This window comes from Macaca fascicularis, chromosome 3 (genome assembly GCF_037993035.2).
Source record: "Macaca fascicularis isolate 582-1 chromosome 3, T2T-MFA8v1.1".
NCBI classification, from domain to species: Eukaryota; Metazoa; Chordata; class Mammalia; order Primates; family Cercopithecidae; genus Macaca; species Macaca fascicularis.
This window is the reverse complement of record NC_088377.1, coordinates 44,890,884-44,915,533: the sequence shown is the minus strand read 5'-3', so window position 1 is coordinate 44,915,533 and position 24,650 is coordinate 44,890,884. Positions and strand designations below refer to the sequence as shown.

General features: G+C 50.8%; 1 protein-coding gene across 12 annotated transcripts in view; it reads left to right on the top strand.

Annotated features, from left to right (window-relative positions):
* Positions 1–24,650, top strand: part of TNRC18 (trinucleotide repeat containing 18) — a 124,409-nt gene that overhangs the window by 82,404 nt on the left and 17,355 nt on the right. For 11 of the 12 annotated variants that reach the window (XM_065541622.2, XM_074034363.1, XM_045387854.3 and 8 more), the window contains 3 exons: positions 14,107–14,534; positions 23,591–23,743; positions 24,485–24,626. In XM_065541622.2, coding sequence (XP_065397694.1) covers positions 14,107–14,534; positions 23,591–23,743; positions 24,485–24,626 — 723 coding nt within the window. The remainder of the gene's footprint in view (positions 1–14,106; positions 14,535–23,590; positions 23,744–24,484; positions 24,627–24,650) is intronic. The other variant, XM_045387853.3, reaches the window with a different exon arrangement.

The following is a 24,650-nucleotide window of genomic DNA, read 5'->3' as shown; positions in this document are numbered from 1 at the left end:
GGCCCCAGCCTGCTATCTCCAAGGAGCGGACTCCTCGCCTTGCAAAGGGCAACCTCCTTCACTCTCATGCTTCCAGCAAACACGGTCCTGTTTGGGGCACTTGGGGGGCTGCGGGAGCTCCATGGAGGCCCCTGACCCAGCCTGGGGTTTGTGGGGGCCATTCCAGGTTGGTGACACCCAGTCTGGCCCGTGAGAGAGACGTGGGTGCTAGCTGAGACACAGGTGCAGGCGAAGGAACAGCCACGCCGCGGTAGGAAGAAGACAGCGCGCGTCTCGTTCAGGCTTTGCGGGGTGGTGGGGGTGCAGTCTGTGCCACGGGAGAATGGCTGGGACGGGCCTCATACGGCCTGGGCTTGAGCCTGGAGGAGTCTGGTGGGGTGGGCAGACACCAGGCTCTCTTCGACTTGCCCGCAATCCAGATAGATAAACCGAGGCAGCAGGCGCTTACCCCAGTCCATGTCCTTCATGTCTCTGCATCTCTTGATTGTTTCCCTGCATCAGGGCCCTGCCTTCTTGGGACCCTCTCGTGGACCCTCCCTATTCTCACCAGGCTGAGTGCCCTCACATGGATGCAGCTCACCTGCAGCTGGGGTTGGTGCCGGAGATGGAGATGGTCATGCATGTGTTCAGGCTCTGAGTTCCCCTGGCCCCAGCAGGGAAGGGTCCTTCTGACCCCTCAGGCGTCCTTTTCTGAGCCGCAGTAGGGGTAGGTATGAGGCCCTCCTGTCGGGCTGGGACAGAAAAACAGGCATTGCTTCCCCTGAAGGCCACCCAGCTGCCCCTGGCTTCATGTCCTCTGTAGGTTTGTGTAGCAAAGCCCCCCCCCGACCTCCAGTGTCTCTTGGAACCCCATTTGTGGCACCCATGCCAGGCTCCAGGCCCTGCCTTCCCCTCCTCCCTCTCACTCCCACACCCTGCCATTGTTTGCTGGGCTCCAGGCCTGGCTCTCCTAATAAAGAGGCACCAGGGCCCCCTACAAGGCTACCTATTCTTAGGTATTCTTCATACAGAAGCAGCTGGAGGGCATCTTCAGAGTACACGCTTGGCCAGGCCACTCTTCTGCCCAGAACCTCCAAATGGCTTCCCGCTGCCCTCTGATCAGTGCTATCTGTCTGACTCACCACCATCAGACAGACTGCTTGGACAACATTATCCTGTCCACAGCCGCTACATGCACCAGCCGGGCTAGTACCCTCAGGCATTTACACTTGCTATTAATACAGCCCCAAATGTCCATTTCACCCAAACCGTCCAAAGTATTGGCATATGGTCCAAATTATTCCTTTATTCTACATTGACTGTCTGAAGGGTCTGTAGTGATGTCTCCTTTTTCATTGCTGATACGGATTGTTTCTTCTTACTCTATTGCTTGGTCAGTCTGCCTAGACGTGATCAGTTTCATTGGCTTCTACTCTTTGTTATTTTCTTCCTTCTCATTCCTTTGGGTCCACACGCATGTCTTGGAGATACTGCAGGATTGCTTCCAAACCATAAAGCGAATATCACAGTAAAGCAAGTCACATGAATGTTTTGGTTTCCTAGTGCATATCGAAGTTATGTTTAAACTATACTGTTGTCTATTAAGTGTGCAGTAGCATTATGTCTGAGAAAACGATGTACACACCTTAATTAAAACCAGGTTATTGGCCGGGCGCGGTGGCTCAAGCCTGTAATCCCAGCACTTTGGGAGGCCGAGACGGGCGGATCACGAGGTCAGGAGATCGAGACCATCCTGGCTAACACGGTGAAACCCCGTCTCTACTAAAAAATACAAAAAACTAGCCGGGCGAGGTGGCGGGCGCCTGTAGTCCCAGCTACTCGGGAGGCTGAGGCAGGAGAATGTCGTAAACCCGGGAGGTGGAGCTTGCAGTGAGCTGAGATCCGGCCACTGCACTCCAGCCTGGGCGGCAGAGCGAGACTCCGTCTCAAAAAAAAAAAAAAAAAAAAAAACACACCAGGTTATTGGCCATGCATGGTGGCTCACACCTATAATCTCAGCACTTTGGGAGGCCAAGGCAGGAGGATTGCTTGAGCTCAGTAGTTCAAGACCAGCCTGGGCAGCAGGGCAAGACCCCATCTCTACAAAAAAATAAACAGAAAAATTAGCCAGGCATGCACCTCTGGTCCCAGATACTTGGGAGGCTGATGCAGCGGGATCACTGGAGCTTGGGAGGTCGAGGCTGCAGTGAGCCGAGATTGCGCCACTGCACTCAAACCTAGGCAACAAAATGAGACCCTGTCTCAAAAATAAAAGACCAGGCAAGGCACAGTGGCTCACGCCTGTAACCCCAGCACTTTGGGAGGCCGAGGCAGGCAGATCACGAGGTCGGGAGATTGAGACCATCCTGGTTAATATGGTGAAACCCCATCTCTACAAAAAATTACAAAAAATTAGCCAGGCGTGGTGGCGGGCGCCTGTAGCCCCAGCTACTCGGGAGGCTGAGGCAGGAGAATGGCGTGAAGCTGGGAGGCGGAACTTGGCAGTGAGCCGAGATCACGCCACTGCACTCCAGCCTGGGTGACAGAGCAAGACTCTATCTCAAAAAAAGAATAAATAAATAAAAATAAAAGACCAAACAAAAAGCATATGTTTACACTATCCTGTAGTCTCTTAAGTGTGCAATAGTATTGTCTTTTTTTTTTTTTTTTTTTGAGATCGAGTCTCGCTTTGTCACCCAGGCTGAAATGTAGTTGCACAATCTCTGCTCACTGCAATCTCCATCTCCTGGGTTCAGGTGATTCTCCTGTCTCAGGCTCCCGAGTAACTGGGATTATAAGCACACACCACTACGCCTGGCTAATTTTTGTATTTTTATTTATTTATTTATTTATTTTTTGAGACAGAGTCTCGCTGTATCACCCAGGCTGGAGTGCAGCGGCACAATCTCGGTTTACTGCAAGCTCCACCTCCCAGGTTCACACCATTCTCCTGCCTCAGCCTCCTGAGTAGCTGAGACTACAGGCGCCCACCACCACGCCCGGCTAATTTTTTGTATTTTTAGTAGAGATGGGGTTTTACCGTGTTAGCCAGGATGGTCTCAATCTCCTGACGTCGTGATCTGCCTGTCTCGGCCTCCCAAAGTGCTGGGATTACAGGAGTGAGCCACTGCGCCCGGCCTGTATTTTTAATAGAGACAGGATTTCCCCATGTTGACCAGACTGATCTCGAACTCCTGAACTCAGGTGATTGCCCACCTCGGCCTCGCAAAGTGCTGGGATTCCAGGCATAAGCCACCGCGCCCAGCTGTCATAGCATTATGTCTAAGAAAACACTGTACGTACCTTAATTTAAAAATAGTTTATTGCCGAAAATGCTAATGATCATCCGAGCCTTTAGTGAGCTGTAATCTTTTTGCTGGTGGAGGGCCTTGCCTCGATGCTGATGGCTGCTTACTGATTAGGGTTGTGGTTGCTGAAGGTTGGGGTGGCCGTGGCAATTTCTTCAAATGAGATAACAGCGAAGTTTGCTGCATCGATTGACTCTCTCAAGGAAGATTTTTCTGTAATATGCAATACTGTTTGATAGCGTTTTACCTACAGGACTTCTTTCAACATTGGAGGCAGTCGTCTGAAACCCTGCCCCTGCTTTATCGTCTAAGCTTATGCAGTATTCTAAATGCTTTGTCATTTCAACAGTGTTCACAGCGTCTTCACCAGGAGTGGATGCCATCTCAAGAAATCACTTTCTTTGCTCCTCCATAAAAAGTAGCTCCTCATCTTTTAAAATTGATCATGACATTGCAACAATTCAGTCCCATCTCCAGGCTTCATTCTAACCTGAGTTCTCTTGCTGTTTCCACCACGTCTGCAGTCACTTCCTCCAGTGAAGGCTTGCGCCTTTCATAGTTGTCCACGAGGGTTGGAATCAACTTCTTTTTTTTTTTTTGAAATTGAGTCTCGCTGTGTCGCCCAGGCTGGAATGCAGCGTTGTGATCTCGGCTCACTGCAACTTCCGCCTCCCTTGTTCAAGCGATTCTTGTGCCTCAGCCTCCCGAGTAGCTGGGATTACAGGTGCCTGCCACCATGCCCGGCTGATTTTTGTATTTTTAGTAGAGATAGGGTTTTGCCATGTCGGCCAGGCTGGTCTGGAACTCCTGGCCTCAAATGATCCACCTGCGTTGGCCTCCCAAAGTGCTGGGGTTACAGGCGTGAGCCACTGCACCTGGCCTAGAATAGTGAATTCTTTCCAGAAGGTTTTCCATTTACTTTGCCCAGATCCATCAGAGGAATCATCATCTGTGGCAGCTATAGCCTTACAAATTATATTCCTTAAGTAATGAGACTTGAAAGTCAAAATTACTCCTTGATCTATGGGCTACAGAATGGGCGCTGGGCTAGCAGGCATGTAACCAACATTCATCTCCTTGTACATCTCCCTCAGAGCTCTTGGATGACAAGGTACATTGTCAATGAGCAGTAATATTTTGAAATGAATTTTTTTTCCTGAACAATAGGTCTCAACAGCAGGCTTAAAATATTCAGTAAATCATGCTGTGAACTGAGGTGCTGTTACCAAGGCTTTGTTGTTGCCTTTTTTTTTTTTTTTTTTTCCTTTCTGAGACGGAGTCTCGCTCTGTCACCCAGGCTGGCGTGCAGTGGCACGATCTCGGCTCACTACAAGCTCCGCCTCCTGGGTTCATGCCATTCTCCTGCTTCAGCCTCCCGAGTAGCTGGTACTATAGGCGCCCCCCACCATGCCCAGCTAACTGTTTTTGTATTTTTAGTAGAGACAGGGTTTCACCGTGTTAGCCAGGATGATCTTGATCTCCTGACCTCGTGATCCACCTGCCTCAGCCTCCCACAGTGCTGGGATGACAGGCATGAGCCACCGCGCCCGGCCTGTTGTTCCACTGGTAAGAGCACTGGCAGAGGAGATTAGCATCATTCTTAAGGACCCTGGGGTTTTCAGAATGGTAAATGAGCATTGGCTTCAACTTAAAAGTCCCCAGCTGCATTAGCCCCCAACAAGAGTTGGGCTGTCCTTTGAAGCTTTGAAACCAGGCACTGACTTCTCCTCTCTATCGATGAAAGCCTTAGATGGCATCTGCTTTCAGTGGAAGGCTGTTGTGTCCACATTGCAAATCTGTTGGTTGGTGTAGCCACTTTAATCAGTGACCCTAGCTGGATCTTCTGGAGAACTCGCTGCAGCTTCTCCATCAACACTGGCTGCTTGTCCTTGCATTTTTATGTTATGGAGACGGCTTCTTTACTTTTTTTCTCTGAGATGGAGATCTCACTCTGTTGCCCAGGCTGGAACACAGTGGTGCAATCTCAGCTCACTGCAACCTCTGCCTCCCGGGTTCAAGTGATTCTCCTGCCTCAGCCTCCCCAGTAGCTGGGATTACAGGCACCCGCCACCACGCCTGGCTAATTTTTGTATTTTTTTAGTAGATGTGGGGTTTCACCACATTGGCCAGGCTGGTCTCGAACTCCTGACTTCAAATGATCCGCCCGCCTTGGCTTCCTAAAGTACTGGGATGACAGGCGTGAGCCACTGCGCCCGACTGACAGCTTCTTTCCTTACACCTCATGAGACAGACTCTCCTGGCTTCAGACTTTTCCTTTGCAGCTTCCTCACCTCTCTCGGCCTTCACAGAATTGAAGAGAGTTGGGGCCTTGCTGTGGATGAGGATTTGGCTTTTGGCTTAAAGGAATATTGAGGGTGGTTTGATCTTCTCTCCAGATCACGCAGACTTTCTCCATGTTAGCAATGAGCTGTTTCACTTTCTTATTTGTGTGTTCACCAGAGCACTTTAAATTTCCTTCAAGAGGCCGGGTGCGGTGGCTCACGCCTGTAATCCCAGCACTTTGGGAGGCCGAGGCGGGCGGATCACAAGGTCAGGAGATCGAGACCACGGTGAAACCCCGTCTCTACTAAAAATACAAAAAATTAGCCGGGCGCGGTTGTGGGCGCCTGTAGTCCCAGCTACTCGGGAGGCTGAGGCAGGAGAATGGCGTGAACCCGGGAGGCGGAGCTTGCAGTGAGCCGAGATCGCGCCACTGCACTCCAGCCTGGGCGACAGAGCGAGACTCCGTCTCAAAAAAAAAAAAAAAAAAAAATTTCCTTCAAGAACTTTTTCTTTGCATTCGTAGCCTGGCTAACTGTTTGGCACAAGAGGCCTTGCTTTTAGGCTATCTCAGCTTTTGACTGGCTTAAGCCTTCCTCCCTAAGTTTAATCATTTCTAGCTTCCTTTTTTTTTTTTTTTTGACTCCGAGTCTTACTCTGTCACCCAGGCTGGAGTGCAGTGGCCAGATCTCAGCTCACTGCAAGCTCCGCCTCCCGGGTTCATGCCATTCTCCTGCCTCAGCCTCCCGAGTAACTGGGACTACAGGCGCCCGCCACCTCGCCTGGCTAGTTTTTTGTATTTTTCAGTAGAGACGGGGTTTCACGGTGTTAGCCAGGATGGTCTCGATCTCCTGACCTCGTGATCCGCCAGTCTCGGCCTCTCAAAGTGCTGGGATTACAGGCTTGAGCCACCGCGCCTGGCCTCTAGCTTTCAATTAAAAGTGAGAGACATGTGACTCTTCAATTCACTTGAACATTTAGAGGCCATTGTAGGATTAATTGACCTAATTTCAATATTGTTGTGCTTCAGGGAATAGGGAGGCCCAAGGAGAAGGGAGAGAGATGAGGAAGGCCAGTTGGTGGAGCAGTCAACACACGCTTTTTTTTTTCTTCCTTGCTATATAAAGAACATACGGCTGGGTGCGGTGGCTTACGCCTGTAATCTCAGCACTTTGGGAGGCCGAGGTGGCTGGATCACTTGAGGTCAGGAGTTCGAGACCAGCCTGACCAACATGGTGAAACCCCATCTCTACTAAAAATACAAAATTATCCGGGTGTGGTGGTGGGCGCCTGTAATCCCAGCTACTCTGGAGGCTGAGACAGGAGAATCACTTGAACCTGGGAGGCGGAGTTTGCAGTGAGCAGAGATCGGGCCATTGCAGTGCACTTCAGCCTGGGTGACAAGAGTGACACTCTGTCTAAAAGGGAACATACATTGAGTCAGGCATGATAGCTCGCGCCTGTAATCCCAGCACTTTGGGAGGCCGAGGCAGATGGACCATCAGAGGTCAGGAGTTCGAGACCAGCCTGGCCAACATGGGGAAAGCCCATCTGTACTAAAAATATAAAAATTAGCCAGGCGTGGTTGTGGGCACCTGTAATCTCAGCTTCTTGGGAGGCTGTAGCATGAGAATCGCTTGAGCCCGGGAGGCAGAGGTTGCAGTGAGCCAAGACTGCACCGCTGCACTTCAGCCTGGGCAATAGAGTGAGACTCCATCTCAAAAAAAAAGAAAGAAAAGAAAAGAAAAACAACACATTTATCAGTGAAGTTTCCCATCTTATATGAGCATTGTTCATGGAGCCCCAAAACAGTTTCAATCTTTTGTGGAGAAGAGGTCTCGCTCTGTTGCCCAGGCTGGTTTCGAATTCCTGTCCTCAAGTAATCTATCTGCCCTCATTGGGCTCCCAAAGTGCTGGGACTACAGGTGTGAGCCATCATGCCTGGCCTTGTCTAGTAATTTTGGATTGTGTCTTGGACGTTGTGGGGCTGAGGTGGTGGAGAGTCAGAATGCCTTTTTTTTTTCTTTTGAGACGGAGTTTTGCTCTTGTTGCCCAGGCTGGAGTGCAGTGGCGTGATCTCGGCTCACCACAACCTCTGCCTCCCAGGTTCAAGCGATTCTCCTGCTCAGCCTCCCAAGTAGCTGGGATTGCAGGCATGCGCCACCACGCCCGGCTAGTTTTGTATTTTTAGTAGAGATGGGGTTTCTCCATGTTGGTCAGGCTGGTCTCAAACTCCCGACCTCAGGTGATCTGCCCGCCTCGGCCTTCCAAAATGCTGGGATTACAGGCGTGAGCCACTGCGCCCAACTCTTTTTTTCTTTTTAAACACGGTGTTGCCCAGGCTGGAGTGCAGCGACACGCTCTCAGCTCCCTGCAACCTCTCTCTGCCTGTTGCCCAGGCTGGTCCTGACCTCAGCTGATCCGCCCACCTTGGCCTCCCAAAGTGCTGGGATTACAGGCCTGCGCCACCACGCTTGGCCCCTTTTATCATTTTAGAATGTTCTTCTTTGTTGCTAGTAACAATTTTTGTCTTAAAAAGTCTATTTGGTTTGTTGTTAGTATAGCCACTCCAGCTCTCTTGGTTCCTGTTTGCATGGTACACCTTTTTCATGCTTTGCCTTTCAATGTATTAGTGTCTTAGTCTTTAGTTTTTTGTCTAATTTTTGGTTCTCCTTTGCTGCCTTTTAAACAGATTTATTTGAATATGTTTAAGAATTCCATTTTAATTTTCCTGTTAGCTTTCTCAGTATCATTTTGTCATTTTTAAAAATAGAAAATAGAGATAACAATATACATTCCTAACTTTTTACATCCACTTATCATGTGTTTTATTTCACATCCACATATCGTGTGTTTTTTTTCACATAAAATACAGAAATCTTGCAACTTTATCAGTCCTTATCATACCTCATATTTTATATTATATGTAATACTTCTTCGCATGGTATCAACCCCTGAAGACAATGTTACAAACTTAGTGTTTTTGTTTTTTTTTTTTTTGAGACGGAGTCTCGCTGTGTCACCCAGGCTGGAGTGCAGTGGCGCGATCTCGGCTCACTGCAAGCTCCGCCTCCCGGGTTTACGCCATTCTCCTGCCTCAGCCTCCGAGTAGCTGGGACTACAGGCGCCCGCCACCACGCCCGGCTAGTTTTTTATATTTTTAGTAGAGACGGGGTTTCACCATGTTAGCCAGGATGGTCTCGATCTCCTGACTTCGTGATCCACCCGCCTCGGCCTCCCAAAGTACTGGGATTACAGGCTTGAGCCACCGCGCCCGGCCATTTTTTTTTTTTTTTTTTTTAGGCAGAGTCTTACTCTGTCACCCAGGCTGAAGTGGAGTGGTGTGATCTCAGCTCACTGCAACCTCTGCCTCCCGGGTTCAAGCGATTCTCCTGCCTCAGCCTCCCAAGTAGCTGGGATTACAGGCACCTGCCACCTCGCCTGGCTAATTTTTTTATTTTTAGTAGAGACGGGATTTCACCATCTTGGCCAGGCTGGTCTTGAACTCCTGAGCTCATGCTCCACCTGCCTCAACCTTCCAAAGTGCTGGGATTACAGGCATGAGCCACCGCACCCGGCCACAAGCTTAGTTTTAATGATTTAAATGGCTTATAAGGAAATTAAGAGGAAAAGTGAACAAAGTATTTTGTATTTATTCAGATATTTATTATTTCTGTTGCTTTTCATTCTTGTCTGAGGATTCCAGTTTTCCTGCAGTTTCAGCCCAAAGAACTTCATTTAGCAGTTTTGCCTTGTAGAGCTGCTGGTGAGGAATTTTCTTGGTGTTCCTTTTTTGTTGTTGTTGTTGAGACAGTCTCACTCTGTCACCCAGGCTGGAGTGCAATGGTGCGATCTTGACTTACTGCAACCTCCACCTTCTGGGTTCAAGTGATTCTCCTGCCTCAGCCTCCCGAGTGGTTGGGATTACAGGCGTGAGCCATCACGCCCGGCCTCTTAGTGTTCTTTTACCTGAAAATGTTCCTATTTCACCATGAATGATGTTTTTATTGGATATAGAATTTGGGGTTGACAGTTTTTTTTTTTCCTTTTCTTTGAGCACTTAGAAGATATTCTACTCTCTTCTGGTCTCTGGTTTCTGATGAGAAGTTTGCCATTAATCAAGTGATTGTTTTGGAAGTCATAGGTTACATTTTTCTTGTTATTCCTGGGGGTTCGTGTTTATCTTTGTCAGCCATTTGACTGTGGCATGCCTCGTGACAAAGCTGTTTGTGTTTATTTTGCTTGGTGTTCATCTGATACCCTACATCTGCAAGTTTCTGTTTGTCATCAAATTTGGGAAGATTTCAGCTATTGAGGAAAAACAAATCTTCAAGCATTTTTTCTTATTCTTTCTTTTCCTGTTTAACATACATTTGACCATTTGTTATCTGACAGGTCTCTGAGGCTGGTTCCCCCACACCCAAACTCACAAACTCACTTTTCTCTTTTTTTTTTTTTTTTTATTGAGGTGGAGTCTCGCTCTGTTGCCCAGGCTGGACTGCAGTGGCGTGATCTCTGCTTACTTTGCAAGCTCCGCCTCCTGGGTTTACGCCATTCTCCTGCCTCAGCCTCCCGAGTAGCTGAGACTACAGGCGCCCGCCACCGCACCCAGCTAATTTTTTGTATTTTTAGTAGAGGTGGGGTTTCACCGTGTTAGCCAGGATGGTCTCGATCTCCTGACCTTGTGATCCGCCCATCTTGGCCTCCCAAAGTGCTGGGATTACAGGTGTGAACCACCGCGCCCGGCCTTACTTTTCTCTTAATCATATCCATTCAGCTCTTAGATCCCTTCTATGGATTTTTTATTTCTGAAATTGTACTTCTTAGTTTTATAATTTCTTTGTGTTGTTTGAGACAGGGTCTTGCTCTGTCACCCAGGCTGGAATGTAGGAGCACAATCATGGCTCACTGAAGCCTCAACCTCCTGGGCTCAGGTGATCCTCCCACCTCTGCCTCCTGAGTAGCTGGGACCACAGGTGCGTGCCACCATGACTGGCTAATTATTGTATTTTTTGTAGAGACAGAGTCTCACTATGTTGCCCACGCTGGTCTTGAACTCATGACCTCCTGACCTCAAGGGATCCTCCCGCCTCAGTCTCCCAAAGTTCCGGGATTACAGGTGTGAACTGCTGTGCCTAGCCAGTTCTGTACTTAAAGTTGGTTCATTTGGTTCTTTTCTGTTGTTTCTGTTAGTCCTTCCTATTTCTCTGGTGAGATTTTCATGCATTGAAAACAAGTTTTATTTTACCTCTTTGAGGATTTCAGAAGCCTTGGCTGTTCGTTCCAACATGTGGTTCATCTCAGGGTCAGGTTCAGTTGCTTTTGTTTTCTCTCTGGAATGTGATGCATTTTCTTGGTTCTTCATTTGTCTAGTAATTTTTTTTTTGAGACAGAGTCTCGCTCTGTTGCCCAGGCTGGAGTGCAGTGGTGTGATCTCTGCTCACTGCAAACTCTGCCTCCTGGGTTCAAGGGATTCTTGTGCCTCAACCTCCCAAGTAGCTGGAATTACAGATGCATGCCACCACGCCCAGATAATTTTTGTATTTTTTGTAGAGATGGGGTTTTGCCATGTTGGCCAGGCTGGTCTCAAACTTCTCACCTCAAGTGATCTGCCCACTTTGACCTCCCCAAAGTGCTGGGATTACAGGTGTGAGCCACCGTGCTTGGCCTTGTCTCGTAATTTTGGATTGTATCTTAGACATTGTGGGGCTGAGGTGGTGGAGAGTCAGAATGCCTGCCTTTTTTTTTTTCCAGTGAGTATTATCTCCTTTATTTTAGCAGATATTTCCTTGGTAGGGCTTGAAGTCCAGTTTCTTGGGTGGTGTCTTTGGCCTCTGTTCAGATCACTTTTTGCTGAGCCCTGGGCTGCTTGGAGTCTATTCTGTGTGTAGGTAGTTTCAGGGCCATTCAGAGACATGGGGGAGAGAGAGAGCGCATGGGGACCCCTCTCTGGCTCCCTTTCTAATTTTTTTTTTTTTTTTTTGAGATGGAGTCTCACTCTGTCACCCAGACTGGAGTGCAATGGCACGATCTCAGCTCACTGCAACCTCTGCCTCCTGGGTTCAGGCGATTCTCCTGCCTCAGCCTCTTGAGTAGCTGGGACTACAGTGTGCGCCACCATGCCTGGCTAATTTTTGTATTTTTATTGGAGATGGGGTTTCCTCCTATTGGCCAGGCTGGTCTCGAACTCCTGACCTTGTGATCCACCCGCCTTGGCCTCCCAAAGTGCTGAGATTACAGGTGTGAGCCACCGCGCCCGGCCTCTGGCTCCCAATTTTTTTTTTTTTTTTTAGTCAGATTCTCACTCTGTCACCCAAGCTGGAATGCAGTGGTATAATCTCTGCTTACTGCAACCTCTGCCTCCAGGTTCAAGTGATTCTCCTGCCTCACCCTCCCAAGTAGCTGGGACTATAGGCGCACTCCACCGTGCCCGGCTAATTTTTGTATTTTTAGTAGAGACAGGGTTTCACCATGTTGGCCAGGCTGGTCTTGAACTCCTGACCTCAGGTGATGCGCCCGCCTTGACCTCCCAAAGTGCTGGGGTTACAGGCGTGAGCCCCTGCACCCGGCCTCTGGCTCCCTTTCTACTCTCTTCTGTGTTGCCAGTTTCTAGACTTCTCTTTCCTGGTGCTGAGGTCAGTGGGACTCTATTTCTTTTCCATGTGGGCCCCACCTTCCCTGCTGTGTGTGCCAAGAAGACCGTGTCTAGTGCCAGGGTAGAAGGTGCAGGGGGATGTGCCTCCTGTGACTTCACTCTCTGCATTCCACATGAGCCTCGTCTCTGTCCACTGTCCCTCCCTGAACGATACACAATGGGCCTGTGAGGGATTATGGAAGCCAGGTGTTCCAGTGGATCTCTGGGGGGACTGTTACCGGGTGGTGCCTCATTCCATCACACCCAGAGCAGAGCACTCAGGCTTGTGGCCTGCACCCACATCAGCCTCAAAAGCCCCTTGCTGCCTCCCTGCACCGTGGGAAGTTGGAAAGTCTGTTGGCAAAATATTAACGATCACGCCTGCAATCCCAGCACTTTGGGAGGCAAAGGCGGGTGGATCACAAGGTTAGGAGTTCGAGACCAGCCTGCTTAACACGGTGAAACCCCGTCTCTACTAAAAAAAAAAAAAACAAATGTAGCCGGGCATGGTGGCGGGCGCCTGTAGTCCCAGCTACTCAGGAGGCTGAGGCAGGAGAATGGCGTGAACCCGGGAGGCGGAGCTTGCAGTGAGCTGAGATCGCACCACTGTACTCCAGCCTGGGTGACAAAGCAAGACTCCGTCTCAAGAAAAAAAAAAAAAAAATTAACGAATAGGATCATTACACTTTGCCGGTGACTCTTTCCCACTGGGCAGCTCCCGCCGGCCTCTGTTGCTGTGACTTCCTCTACCGGCACAGTGCAGGGCAAGCCTCTCATAGCTGTCCCTGGGGTCGGTAGGCCTGGGATTGGGCCTTGGCTTTTCGGCTCCTGTGCTGGAGGATTTAAGGCAGACCAATGGCTCTCCCTGAGGTTGTTAACACAAGGGACTGTCACACAGATTGCATCCCTGAGTGAAGGCACCTTGGAGCCCCTGTCCTGGGGAGCAGTGCCGCCCACACCTCACTCACACGCTCTTCCTGGATACCAGCTCTGACCTGGGGCTTTAGCTGGAGATCTCAGAGAATTCAGGGATCTGCTTCCCAGGGGCAGGGCAGGCTGGGATAAGCTGGGACCTGGGCATGGACAGAAATGCTAAGGTGTGGCATTGCCTGTGACAACAGAGGTGTGGCCAGAGAGGACTTCCCGGGGTGTGGGGTGGGTCTCCTTCTGAAGGACTTAGTGCTGTTCCAAGGAGAGGTCGGGGGAGCTGGTGCTCTGTGCAGAGGGGATGGCAGAGAGCAGAGCTTGCAGCTGGGAATGAGTGGGGATGGTAGGTGCTGAGCAAGTGCTGGGCGGCCTGTGCTCAAGAGGCTGTGCGTTCAAGGAGCCCAGGGGCTGGGACCCAGGATCCAGGACAGAGGGAAGCAGGGCCTTGGCTGTGCAATGGGTGGGGCCTGGGGTGGAAGGAGGGCTGTTGGGGTGGCCCTGTCGTGTAGAGAGGGCAGTGGGAGTGGACGATTCCTGGGACCACCCAGCTCTGACAGGCAGCACCAAGAACAGGGGAGAGAAGGCGAGTGGAACTTGGGGCTTCTCTGTGGGTTTCCCCGCCTGCCTGCCTTAGAGGGCTGCTGCCCTGCAGGTGTGGGGCCGGCCCGCCCCGCCCAGCTGCCCTGGCTTTTGGGATTTCCACAAGTCACATGGGGCCTCGGAGGAGCTCAAGGGGCCCAGGATCTTTCCATGGGGCGAGGGGTTGGGAGCAGTGTCCGGGCAGCGGAGGTGGGTGAGGACAGGCATAGTAGGGACAGGCGTGGGCCTTGTGAGTCCTTCTTTTCTGGGCCTCAGTTTCCTCTCCTGGAAACGGGGGAAGCGCTGCCATCGGCGGGGAGGTCCTGCGGGGGAGGAATGGTGCCCATGGGGTTGGGTCCCCACGAGATTGTGACCAGCACGCTCTCCTCCCGCGTTCAGGAACAGAGTTCGAGTACACCGACTCGGAGAGCGAGGTCAAGGTGCGCAAGCGGTCGCCTGCGGGGCTCCTGCGGCCCAAGAAGGGACTGGGGGAACCGGGACCCTCCCTGGCCGCACCCACGCCTGGCGCCCGCGGCCCCGGCCCCAGCAGCCCGGACAAGGCCAAGCTGGCGGTGGAGAAGGGGCGCAAGGCCCGGAAGCTGCGGGGTCCCAAGGAGCCTGGCTTCGAGGCGGGGCCCGAGGCCAGCGACGACGACCTGTGGACGCGGCGCCGCAGCGAGCGCATCTTCCTGCACGACGCCTCAGCTGCTGCACCAGCGCCCACCAGCACCGCGCCCGCCACCAAGGCCAGCCGCTGCGCCAAGGGCGGCCCCCTGAGCCCGCGCAAGGACACCGGGCGTGCAAAGGACAGGAAGGACCCCAGGAAGGTAGGGGCCGCGTGGGGAGGGGAGCCACAGAAGGGTCCCTGGGGTTCTGTGAGGGAGGGGCCCTCTCCCCTCCCAGCCTAGGGAAGCGGCTTCACTGTTAACGGACTCGGACTCCGCTCCAGGCCCGCCCAGAGCCCCTGCTAGGACTCAGCCCCAGGAGGAGCTGGGCACCTGTTCCTTTGTTTCTTAAGAGTCAAGTCTTGCTCTGTCACCAGGCTGGAGTACAGTGGCCTGATCATGGCTCACTGCAGCCTTCACCTCCTGGCCTCTAGCAGTCCTCCTGCCCCAGCCTCCCAAATAGCTGGATTTTCAGGCACATGTCACTGCAGCCGACTAATTTATTTTTTGTAGAGATGGGCTCTTGCCGTGTTGCCTGGGCTGATCTTGAACTCTTGACCTTCAGCGATTCTCCTGCCCCAACCTCCCAAAATGCTGAGATTACAGGCATGAGGCCACCATGCTTGGCCACCCATTTCTTTCTTTCTTTTTTTTTTTTTTTTGAGACGGAGTCTGGCTCTGTCGCCCAGGCTGGAGTGCAGTGGCGCGATCTCGGCTCTCCGCAAGCTCCGCACCCGGGGTTCACGCCATTCTCCTGCCTCAGCCTCCTGAGTAGCTGGGACTACAGGCCTCCGCCACCGCGCCCGGCTAATTTTTTGTATTTTTAGTAGAGACGGGGTTTCACTGTGTTAGCCAGGATGGTCTCGATCTCCTGACCTTGTGATCCGCCTGCCTCGGCCTCCCAAAGTGCTGGGATTACAGGCGTGAGCCACCGCGCCCGGCTTACCACCCATTTCTTAGAGAGGTCCTTACTGTCTCTTCTTCTGTCTCAGAAGATGACTTTAAAAAGTGACTAAAATACTTGGAGGAGGCTGAGGCAGGAGAATGGCGTGAACCCGGGAGGCAGGGCTTGCAGTGAGCCGAGATCGTGCCACTGTAGTCCAGCCTGGGCGGCAGAGTGAGACTCCATCTCAAAAAAAAAAAACAACAAAAAAAAAAACCTGGGACCCCAAAGGAAGACAGTGATATTGACCACAGTTATCAAAATATTGAAAAGACCCTTCTGTGATATGGTACCTATATGTTCCTTTAGGGATGTATTTAATTAATAAGCACATCTGGCAGTGGGTCTAGTAAATACCATACTTAAAATTTTATTATTTTATGTTTTAGAGACAGAGTCTCACTCTGTCACCCAGGCCAGAGGGGAGTGCTGTGATCATGGTTCACTGTGACCTTGAACTCCTGGGCTCAAGCAGTCCTCCCACCTCAGACTCCTGAGTAGCTGGGACTACAGGTGCACACCACCATGCCCAGCTAATTTTTAAATTTTAAGTATAGACAACGTCTTGCTGCGTTGCCCAGGCTGGTTTCAAACTGTTCTCCTGCCTCAGCCTCTCAGAGTGCTGGGATTCCAGGCGTGAGCCACCGCGCCCGGCTAGTGCAGTACTTCTGAAGCAATGAGTATAAAGGATGGTTTAAGGTCCCTGCAGTTAACTGTTGTGTGCTGCAAGACTCCGTGGTTTCCATAGGTGGCAAAGTCACTGGTACTGCAGGTACTTTTGTGGTTTGTGGCCTCTACTCTCACCTGAAGGAAAACCCCATTTTTTTTTTTTTTTTGAGATAGAGTCTCGCTCTGTCGCCCAGGCTGGAGTGCAGTGGCCGGATCTCAGCTCACTGCAAGCTCCGCCTCCCAGGTTCACGCCATTCTCCTGCCTCAGCCTCCCGAGTAGCTGGGACTACAGGCGCCCGCCACCACACCCGGCTAATTTTTTGTATTTTTTGGTAGAAACGGGGTTTCACCGTGTTAGCCAGGATGGTCTCGATCTCCTGACCTCGTGATCCGCCCGTCTCGGCCTCCCAAAGTGCTGGGATTACAGGCTTGAGCCACCGCACCCGGCTGAAAACCCCATTTTTTTAAAAGATTAAAATATGAAAATACAGGTGGGATTTTCTTTCCTACCCATTTACAGATTTCCTAAATTCTCTCTATGAACACCACAGAGTAAGAAAACTTGCTTTTCGACAACTTTATGATAATTGGACCTGTTACCCTTTTTGCACTGGCCACTGGGAAGCTAATGGCCAGTTGCTTCCTCCTCTTATTTGGATGCGTTCAGACTTAACAGCTAGGTTTTGACGGTGTTCTGACTCGGGCCTCTCTACCCTGAGCCCTGGATGTAGGACGAACCCTCAAATAACAATGACATTCTAGAGAAAATCACAAAAAAGATGAGAGTCACATTGATTTCCTGACAGAGGGGTAGTAGTGAGGAAGGGACCAATGTAAGCACCATCCATAGGCACCTTGGATTTGTGCTCTAGTCTCCTTGTGGCAGAGGCCATCTCAGGTTTTTGAAGGCCTTGCAGGACAGGTGTCAACAATTAGTAACAATAATAATAATGATCCAGCCAGGCGCGGTGGCTCATGCCTGTGATCCCAGCACTTTGGGAGGCCAAGGCCGGTGGATCACTTGAGGTCAGAAGTTTGAGACCAGCCTGGCAAACATGACAAAATCCTGTCTCTACTAAAAATACAAAAGTTAGCTGGGCATGGTGGCAGGCACCTGTAATCCCAGCTACTCGGGAGGCTGAGGCAGGAGAATCTCTTGAGCCCAGGAGGCGGAGGTTGCAGTGAGCTGAGATCACGCCACTGCCCTCCAGCCTGGGCAACAGAGTGAGACTCTGTCTCCAAAAATAAAATAACAATGCTACCAAGTAGCACATAGTAGGCCCAGACATGTTCTAACCCCTTCACCGCGCACACTTAACATGCAGGACCATATGAAGTGGGTTCCTCCTATGAACCATACTCTATAGGTGGCTTACATACTGACAGGCACCAGACTGGCTGTGGTGGCTCACACCTGCAATCCCAGCACTTTGAGGTGGGAGGAGCCCTTAAGGCCAGGAGTTTTGAGACTATCCTGGGCAACATAGCAAGACCCTGCCTCTACCCCAAAAAAAAAATACAATTAGCTGAGAGTGGTGGTGGCAAGTTACTGTAGTCCCACCTATTCTGGAAGCTGAGGCAGAGAGATTGCTCGAGCCCAGGAGGTAAAAAGGCTGCAGTGAGCTATGATCGTACTGCCTCACTCCAGCCTGGGCAACAGAGCCCAAGACTCTGTCTCAAAATAAAGAAAAACACTGGATGCAGTGGCTCACGCCTGTAATCCCAGCACTTTGGGAGGCCGAGGTGGGCAGATCACCTGAGGTCAGGAGTTCAAGACCAGCCTGGTCAACATGGTGAAACTCCATTTCTACTAAAAATAAAAAAAAAATTAGCCGGGCATGGTGGCGGGCGCCTGTAGTCCCAGCTACTCGGGAGGCTGAGGCAGGAGAATCTCTAACCTGGGAGGCAGAGGTTGCAGTGAGCCGAGTTTGCGCCACTGCACTTCAGCCTGGGCGACAGAGTGAGACTCCGTCTCAAAAAAAAACAAAAACAAAAACAAAAAGAACAGCTATCTGTCCAAGGTTCCAGCAGCGAATGATCAACAGAGCAGGGCTTCGAACACTGGGGACATAGCTTCAGTTCTGGCTTCTTAACCGCTGCCTCTTTTGGCGTTTCCCAGGCGTTCCTTCTGTTGGAGCCCAGGGTTTCCAATTCCTGGCATCTGAACAGCTGAATACCCAGCTATTATATCCAGCTATAATACCAGAGGCTCACCCAGTGTCTGCCTTTTGATAGTGTAGCAGGAACCTGGAACAGAACGGATTCCTTGTTGACAAACAGAGGCTCAAACACCCAAGGAAAATCACCCCACATCCCAGCATCCCAAGAACAGACACTGTTAATGTTTTTTGTTTGTTTTTTGAGACAGGGTCTCCCTCTGTTGCCCATGCTGGAATACAGTGGTGCAGTCATGGCTCACTGCAGCCTCCACCTCCCAGGCTCAGGTGATCTTCCCACCTCAGCCTCTGGAGTAGCTAAGACTATACATGTGTACCAACATGCCTGGCTAATTTTTTTTTTTTTTTTTGAGACGGAGTCTTGCTCTGTTGCCCAGGCGGGAGTGCAATGGCATGATCTCAGCTCACTGCAACGTCTGCCTCCTGGGTTCAAGCGATTATCCTGCCTCAGCCTCCCAAGTAGCTGGGATTACAGGCATACACCAGTACATCTGGCCAATTTTTGTATTTTTAATAGAGGCAGGGCTTCTCCATGTTGGCCAGGCTGGTCTCAAACTCCTGACCTCAGGTGATCCACCCACCTTAACCTCTCAATGTGCTGGGATTACAGGCATGAGCCACCGCACCCAGCCTGCCTGGCTAATTTTTAAAAATTTTTTGTGGAAACAGGATCTCACTATGTTGCCCAGGCTGGTCTTGAACTCCTGGTTTCAAGCAGTTCACTCACCTCAGTCTCCCAAAGGGTTGAAATTATAGGTGTGAGCCACCACACCCGGCCCAACATTTTTTTGAAATATACTTTCATACAGTATTCCCCCCTTAGCTGTGGAGGATATGTTCTAAGGAGCCCTGTGGATGCCTAAGACCACCATGGATAATACTAAACCCTCTATTATAAGCAATCAGGTACCGTGGCTGTAACTTACAGCTTGAGGTGCAACAGCAAAACTAGCACAGGTGTTTTTCCTTCTTTACAGTTTCACAGATAGAAGAGTCTTTTTGTTTGTTTGTTTGTTTTTTGAGACACAGTCTTGCTCTTTCCTCCAGGCTGGAGTGCAGTGGTGCGATCTCAGCTCACTGCAGCCTCCGCCTCCTGGGTTCAAGCAAGCAGCTCTCTTGCCTCAGCCTCCCGAGTAGCTGAGATTACAGATGCCCACTACCATGCCCAGCTAATTTTTGTATTTTAGTAGAAACATGTTTCACCATGTTGGTCAGGTTGATCTCGAACTCCTGACCTCAAATGATCTGCCCACCTCAGCCTCCCAAAGTGCGGAGATTCCAGTCACGGGCCACCGCGCCCGGCTGTATTCTGCTTTCCAGACTTAGTTCAGTCTGTGTTAGAGCATGTGTACTGCCACGTGGGACGGGCTTTTTCTTTTCTTTTCTTTTCTTTTTTTTTTGAGACGGAGTCTCGCTCTGTTGCCCAGGCTGGAGTGCAGTGGCGCGATCTCGGCTCACTGCAAGCTCCGCCTCCCAGGTTCCCACCATTCTCATGCCTCAGCCTCCCGAGTAGCTGGGACTACAGGCGCCCACCACCTCGCCCGGCTAGTTTTTTTTCTATTTTTTAGTAGAGATGGGGTTTCACCGTGTTAGCCAGGATGGTCTCGATCTCCTGACCTTGTGATCCGCCCGTCTCGGCCTCCCAAAGTGCTGGGATTACAGGCTTGAGCCACTGCGCCCAGCTTTTTTTTTTTTTAAAAAAAGACAGAATCTGTCCCACTGCACAGACTGGAGTACAGTGGTGAGATCTTGGTTCACTGAAACCTCTGCCTCCCAGGTTCAAGCGATTCTCTTGCCTCAGCCTCCCGAGTAGCTGGGATTACAGGCGTTCACCACCATGCCCGGCTAACTTTTGTGTTTTCAATAGAGACAAGGTTTCGCCATATTGGCCAGTCTCATCTCGAACTCCTGACCTCAGGTGATCCGCCCACCTCAGCCTCCCAAAGTGCTGGGATTACAGGCACGAGCCACCACGCCCGGCCTTCTATCTATATTTTTATTGTATTTATTTATAAGAGACAGAATATTGCTCTGTTGCCCAGTCTGGAGTGCAATGGCAATTGTAGCTCACTGCAGCCTCGAATTTCCAAGTTTAAGCAGTTCTCCTGCCTCAGTCTCCTCTGAGTAGGTGGGACCACAGGTGCACGCCACCACACCTTGCTAATTTTTTTTTTTTAATAAGAGATGGTGGTCTCTGCCAGGCGTGATGGCTCATACCTGTAATCCCAGCATTTTGGGAGACCAAGGCGGGTAGATCACGAGGTCAGGAGTTCGAGACCAGCCTGGCCAATATGGTGCAACCCTGCCTCTACCAGAAAAAATACAAAAAAATTAGCTGGGCATGGTGGTGGGTGCCTGTAGTCGCTACTTGGGAGGCTGAGGCAGAAGAATTGCTTGAACCTGGGAGGCGGAGGTTTCAGTGAGCCGAGATTGTGCCACTGCACTCCAGCCTGGGTGACAGAGCGAGACTCTGTCTCAAAAAAAAAAAAAAAAAAAGGGGACAGCGGTCTCACTGTGTTGCTCAGGCTGGTTCAAACTCTTGGGCTCAAGTGATCCTCCTGCCTCGACCACCTAAAGTGCTGGGATTACAGGTGTATACCACCACGTCTGACTAATTAAAAAAATACATATTTTTGTGCAGATGGGGTGGGGTCTCCATATGTTGCCCAGGCTGGTCTCGACCCCCTGGGCTCAAGCAGTCCTCCTGCCTTAGCCTCCCACAGTGCTGGGATTACAGGCATAAGCCACCACGCCTGGCCATCGGTATTTTTGTTTGTTTTTTGAGACAGAGTCTCACTCTTGTGACTGGAGTGCAGTGGCGCGACCTCAGCTCACTGCAACCTCTGCCTCCTGGGTTCAAGAGATTCTCTTGCTTCAGCTTCCTAAGTAGCTGGGATTACAGGCACATGCCCTCGCGCCTGGCTAATTCTTGTATTTTTAGTAGAGATGGGATTTCACCATGTTGGCTGGGCTGGCCTTGAACTCCTGGTCTCAAGTGATCCGCCTGCCTTGGCCTCCCAAAGTGCTGGGATTACAGGCGTGAGCCCCACCACGCCTGGCTGTCAGTATTTTTGAATGGTTGAATGCCATCCCACTGCCTGCCTGTCTCCCACCACTGACCCTGCTGGCGGTTGGTGGTTTGGGTGATGATGGTGTTTTGCTGTCATAATTACCAAAGCAGTGAGCGTCTCTGTTTTGTGTACAGAGCTTCTATCATGTCGGAAGTTATTTTCTTATTTATTTTATTTTTTTTGCAAAAAAGTAGGGGAAGGCTCCCAGCCATGGGTGTTCTGATCAAAGGGAAAGAAAGAGTTACTGGTTTTATCTGATTATAACAGTAATTTGGAAGATAAAGAAAAGAAAAATCCACTCAGGCTTTTTTTTTTTTTTTTTTTCTGCTGTCATTTCCTTTTGTTCCCTTGTGGGTACAGCTGTAGGGACATGTACCAGGAGCTGCAGCTATCTTCTTAATGACAGATCCCAGAGATATGGGGACAGCGCCACTAATATTCCTTCAACGCCTAAGATGCCTCTGATTCCAAAAGGATGACTTGCATTAAAGAGTTCAGCAGAAACAAGAAAATAAAACACACACACACACATATACATGTATATATTTCCCCCCCAAAACGGGGATTAAACTGTATACTCTTTTTCCCTAGAACACGCTATTTTTTCTTTCTTTTAGCGCTCTTTGCTTTGACTTTCATTTTGGATACGGACACTGTGACTTCTGTTGTTGTCTTGGTAACATTTGACCATTATTATCTTTATTTATTACTTTTCTACCTCTCCTGGCCTTGGTTATTTGGTTTTTTTTGTTGTTCTGTTTGTTTGTTTTTTGACAAAGAGTCTTGCTCCGTCATCCAGACTGGAGTGCAGTGGCCCAATCTCGGCTGACTGCAACCTCCACCTCCCACTTCAAGCTATTCTCCTGCCTCAGCCTCCCGAGTAGCTGGGACTACAGGCGCCCGCCACCACGCCCGGCTAATTTTTTTGTATTTTTAATAGAGACGGGGTTTCACCGTGTTAGCAAGGATAGTCTCGATCTTTTGACCTCGTGATCCTCCCACCTCGGCCTCCCAAAGTGCTGGGATTACAAGCATGAGTCACCACGCCTAGCCTTGTTTTTTTTTCTTAACTTTATTTTTGAGATGGAGTTTCGCTTTATTGCCCAGGCTGGAGTGCAATGGCACGATCTTGGCTCACTGCAACCTCCGCCTACCGGACGCAAGTGATGCTTCTGCCTCAGCCACCCAAGTAGCTGAGATCACAGGCACCCCCCACCATGCCCAGCTAATGGCCATTTGTTTTATGTCCTTTTTAGAAAGTGTAGACTTTTTAGCTGGGCATGGCGGTGCATGTCTGTAGTCCCAGCGAATTGGGAGGCTAAAGCAGGAGGATCACTTGAACCCAGGAAGTTGAGGCTATAGTGAATTGTCATTGCACCACGGCTCTCCAGCCTGGGCAACAGAGTGAGACCCTGTCTCAAAAACAACAACAAAACAGAGAGTGAAAAAACAGAGGCAGCCTACAGGTCCTTCTCACCGTGGGGGTGGTTAAAGTAAATGAATTACAGTTTCTCCATACCTTGGCTCAATAGGCTGCTGTTAAAATGAAGCTCCTTTTATGTGTATCAGTCGTGTTACGGGGGAAACGTTGCAAGGCAGGACTATTGGTAAATTCCTACCTGTGTGTAGGTGTTTTTTTTTTTTTTTTTTTTTTTTTTTAAATACTGTGTGTGCATGGTTGTGTCTGCATAGCCGTCATAATTACAGGGTTGTGTGTGTTTGTGGAAAGTTCTAGAAGGCCACACCATGCTGTTACTAGTAGCTGACTCTGTGGAGTTGGTAGGAGAGTCACTGGAGAGGAACTCACAACATATATACACCTCAGTGTTGTCTTTTTGGGTAGAGGGGGCAACAAGTAATACTAGTAATAAGATAATACACATTAAAAACAGCCTGTAATCCAGCACTTTGGAAGGCCAAGGCGGGAGGATTGCTTGAGGCCAGGAGTTTGAGACCAGCCTGGGCAACGTAGCAAGACCCTGTCTCTAAAAAAAATAAAAATAAAAATTTAGCTGGGTGTGGTGGTGTGCACCTGTAGTCCAGCTACTCAGGAGACTGAGGTGGGAGGATTGCCTGAGCCCAGGAGGTCGAGGCTGCATTTAGTGGTGATGACGCCACTGTCCTCTGGCCTGGGCAACAAAGCGAGACCCTGTCTCCAAAAAAAAAAAAAAAAAAAAAAAACACCCAAACCAAAAACTCTTGCAGGGGGAGAGAGAAGGGACGTTTTGTTCCTCCCGGGAGGGCACACTTGGGGTGGTACAAAACTTGGGGGAGTGAGTGAGTGAGTGAAGGGGACAGGGTTGCTGCCTGCACTTTCCCTGCCCTCTGATGGCTCCTCTCTGCTGCTTCCTCCTCCAGAAGAAGAAAGGGAAAGAGGCCGGGCCAGGAGCTGGGGTGCCGCCGCCCCGAGCTCCCGCCTTGCCCTCTGAGGCTAGGGCTCCTCACGCCAGCTCCCTGACCGCTGCCAAGAGGAGCAAGGCCAAGGCCAAAGGGAAGGAGGTGAAGAAGGAGGTGAGGCTCGCGGTGCCCTGGTGGGGCACCGTGGGGGGGCTCAGCCATGCTCCTGTGGTCAGGGTAGGGGGCTCCACCTGCTGCTCTGTATTTACCCTCCCTGTAGCTGTGGCTCAGAGAGGTTGCAGGTGATGGGGGTGACCTGGCCGTCCCCGTGCTCCAGGGATAAGGAGATACTGGAGACTCTGCTCCTGTCCTCAGGAAATGCGTGCTCTAGTGGGGATGGGGGACACTGGAACAGAGACCAGGAGACCTGGGTGACAGGCCCCCAGCCCAGCACCAGGTCCTCACAGGGCCCTCAGGTTTGGGTGAATTTCTTAGCCTGAGTGGCAGATGATGGTGTGCCCACTCCCCACACCTGCTAGCCCCTGCCCGAGTGGTTTTTCCTGAAGTCCATTGGGTGTGGCTGGAGATGCTGCTTAAGTTTCTTTAAGGAGGGAACAGAGGCACTCACCGTAGTGATGAACAGAGATGTGGTAGTGAGTGCTGAGCACTGAGTGTTGATACTGAGCACAGAGTACTGAGTATTGAGCACCAAGTACTGAGCACTGGCCAGCTGGGTTTCAGGCCTATTTCACCCTCCCCCTGGCCTCTGGGGTGCCCTCAGCTGGGATCCCTGCCATGCACGTGACAGTTCCCCCTGTGGCCTGATTGTGGCTCCAGGTTTCCAGAGGGGTCCCTAGCTCGGCAGGACCCCCGTGCCAGGTCCTAAGTCATTTGTCGGCCGTGCTCTGTCCCCAGAACCGCGGCAAGGGGGGCGCCGTGAGCAAGCTAATGGAGAGCATGGCGGCCGAGGAGGACTTTGAACCCAACCAGGACTCGAGCTTCTCGGAGGATGAGCACCTACCGCGTGGCGGGGCCGTGGAGCGGCCGCTGACCCCGGGTGAGTGGCCGTGATGCTGCATGT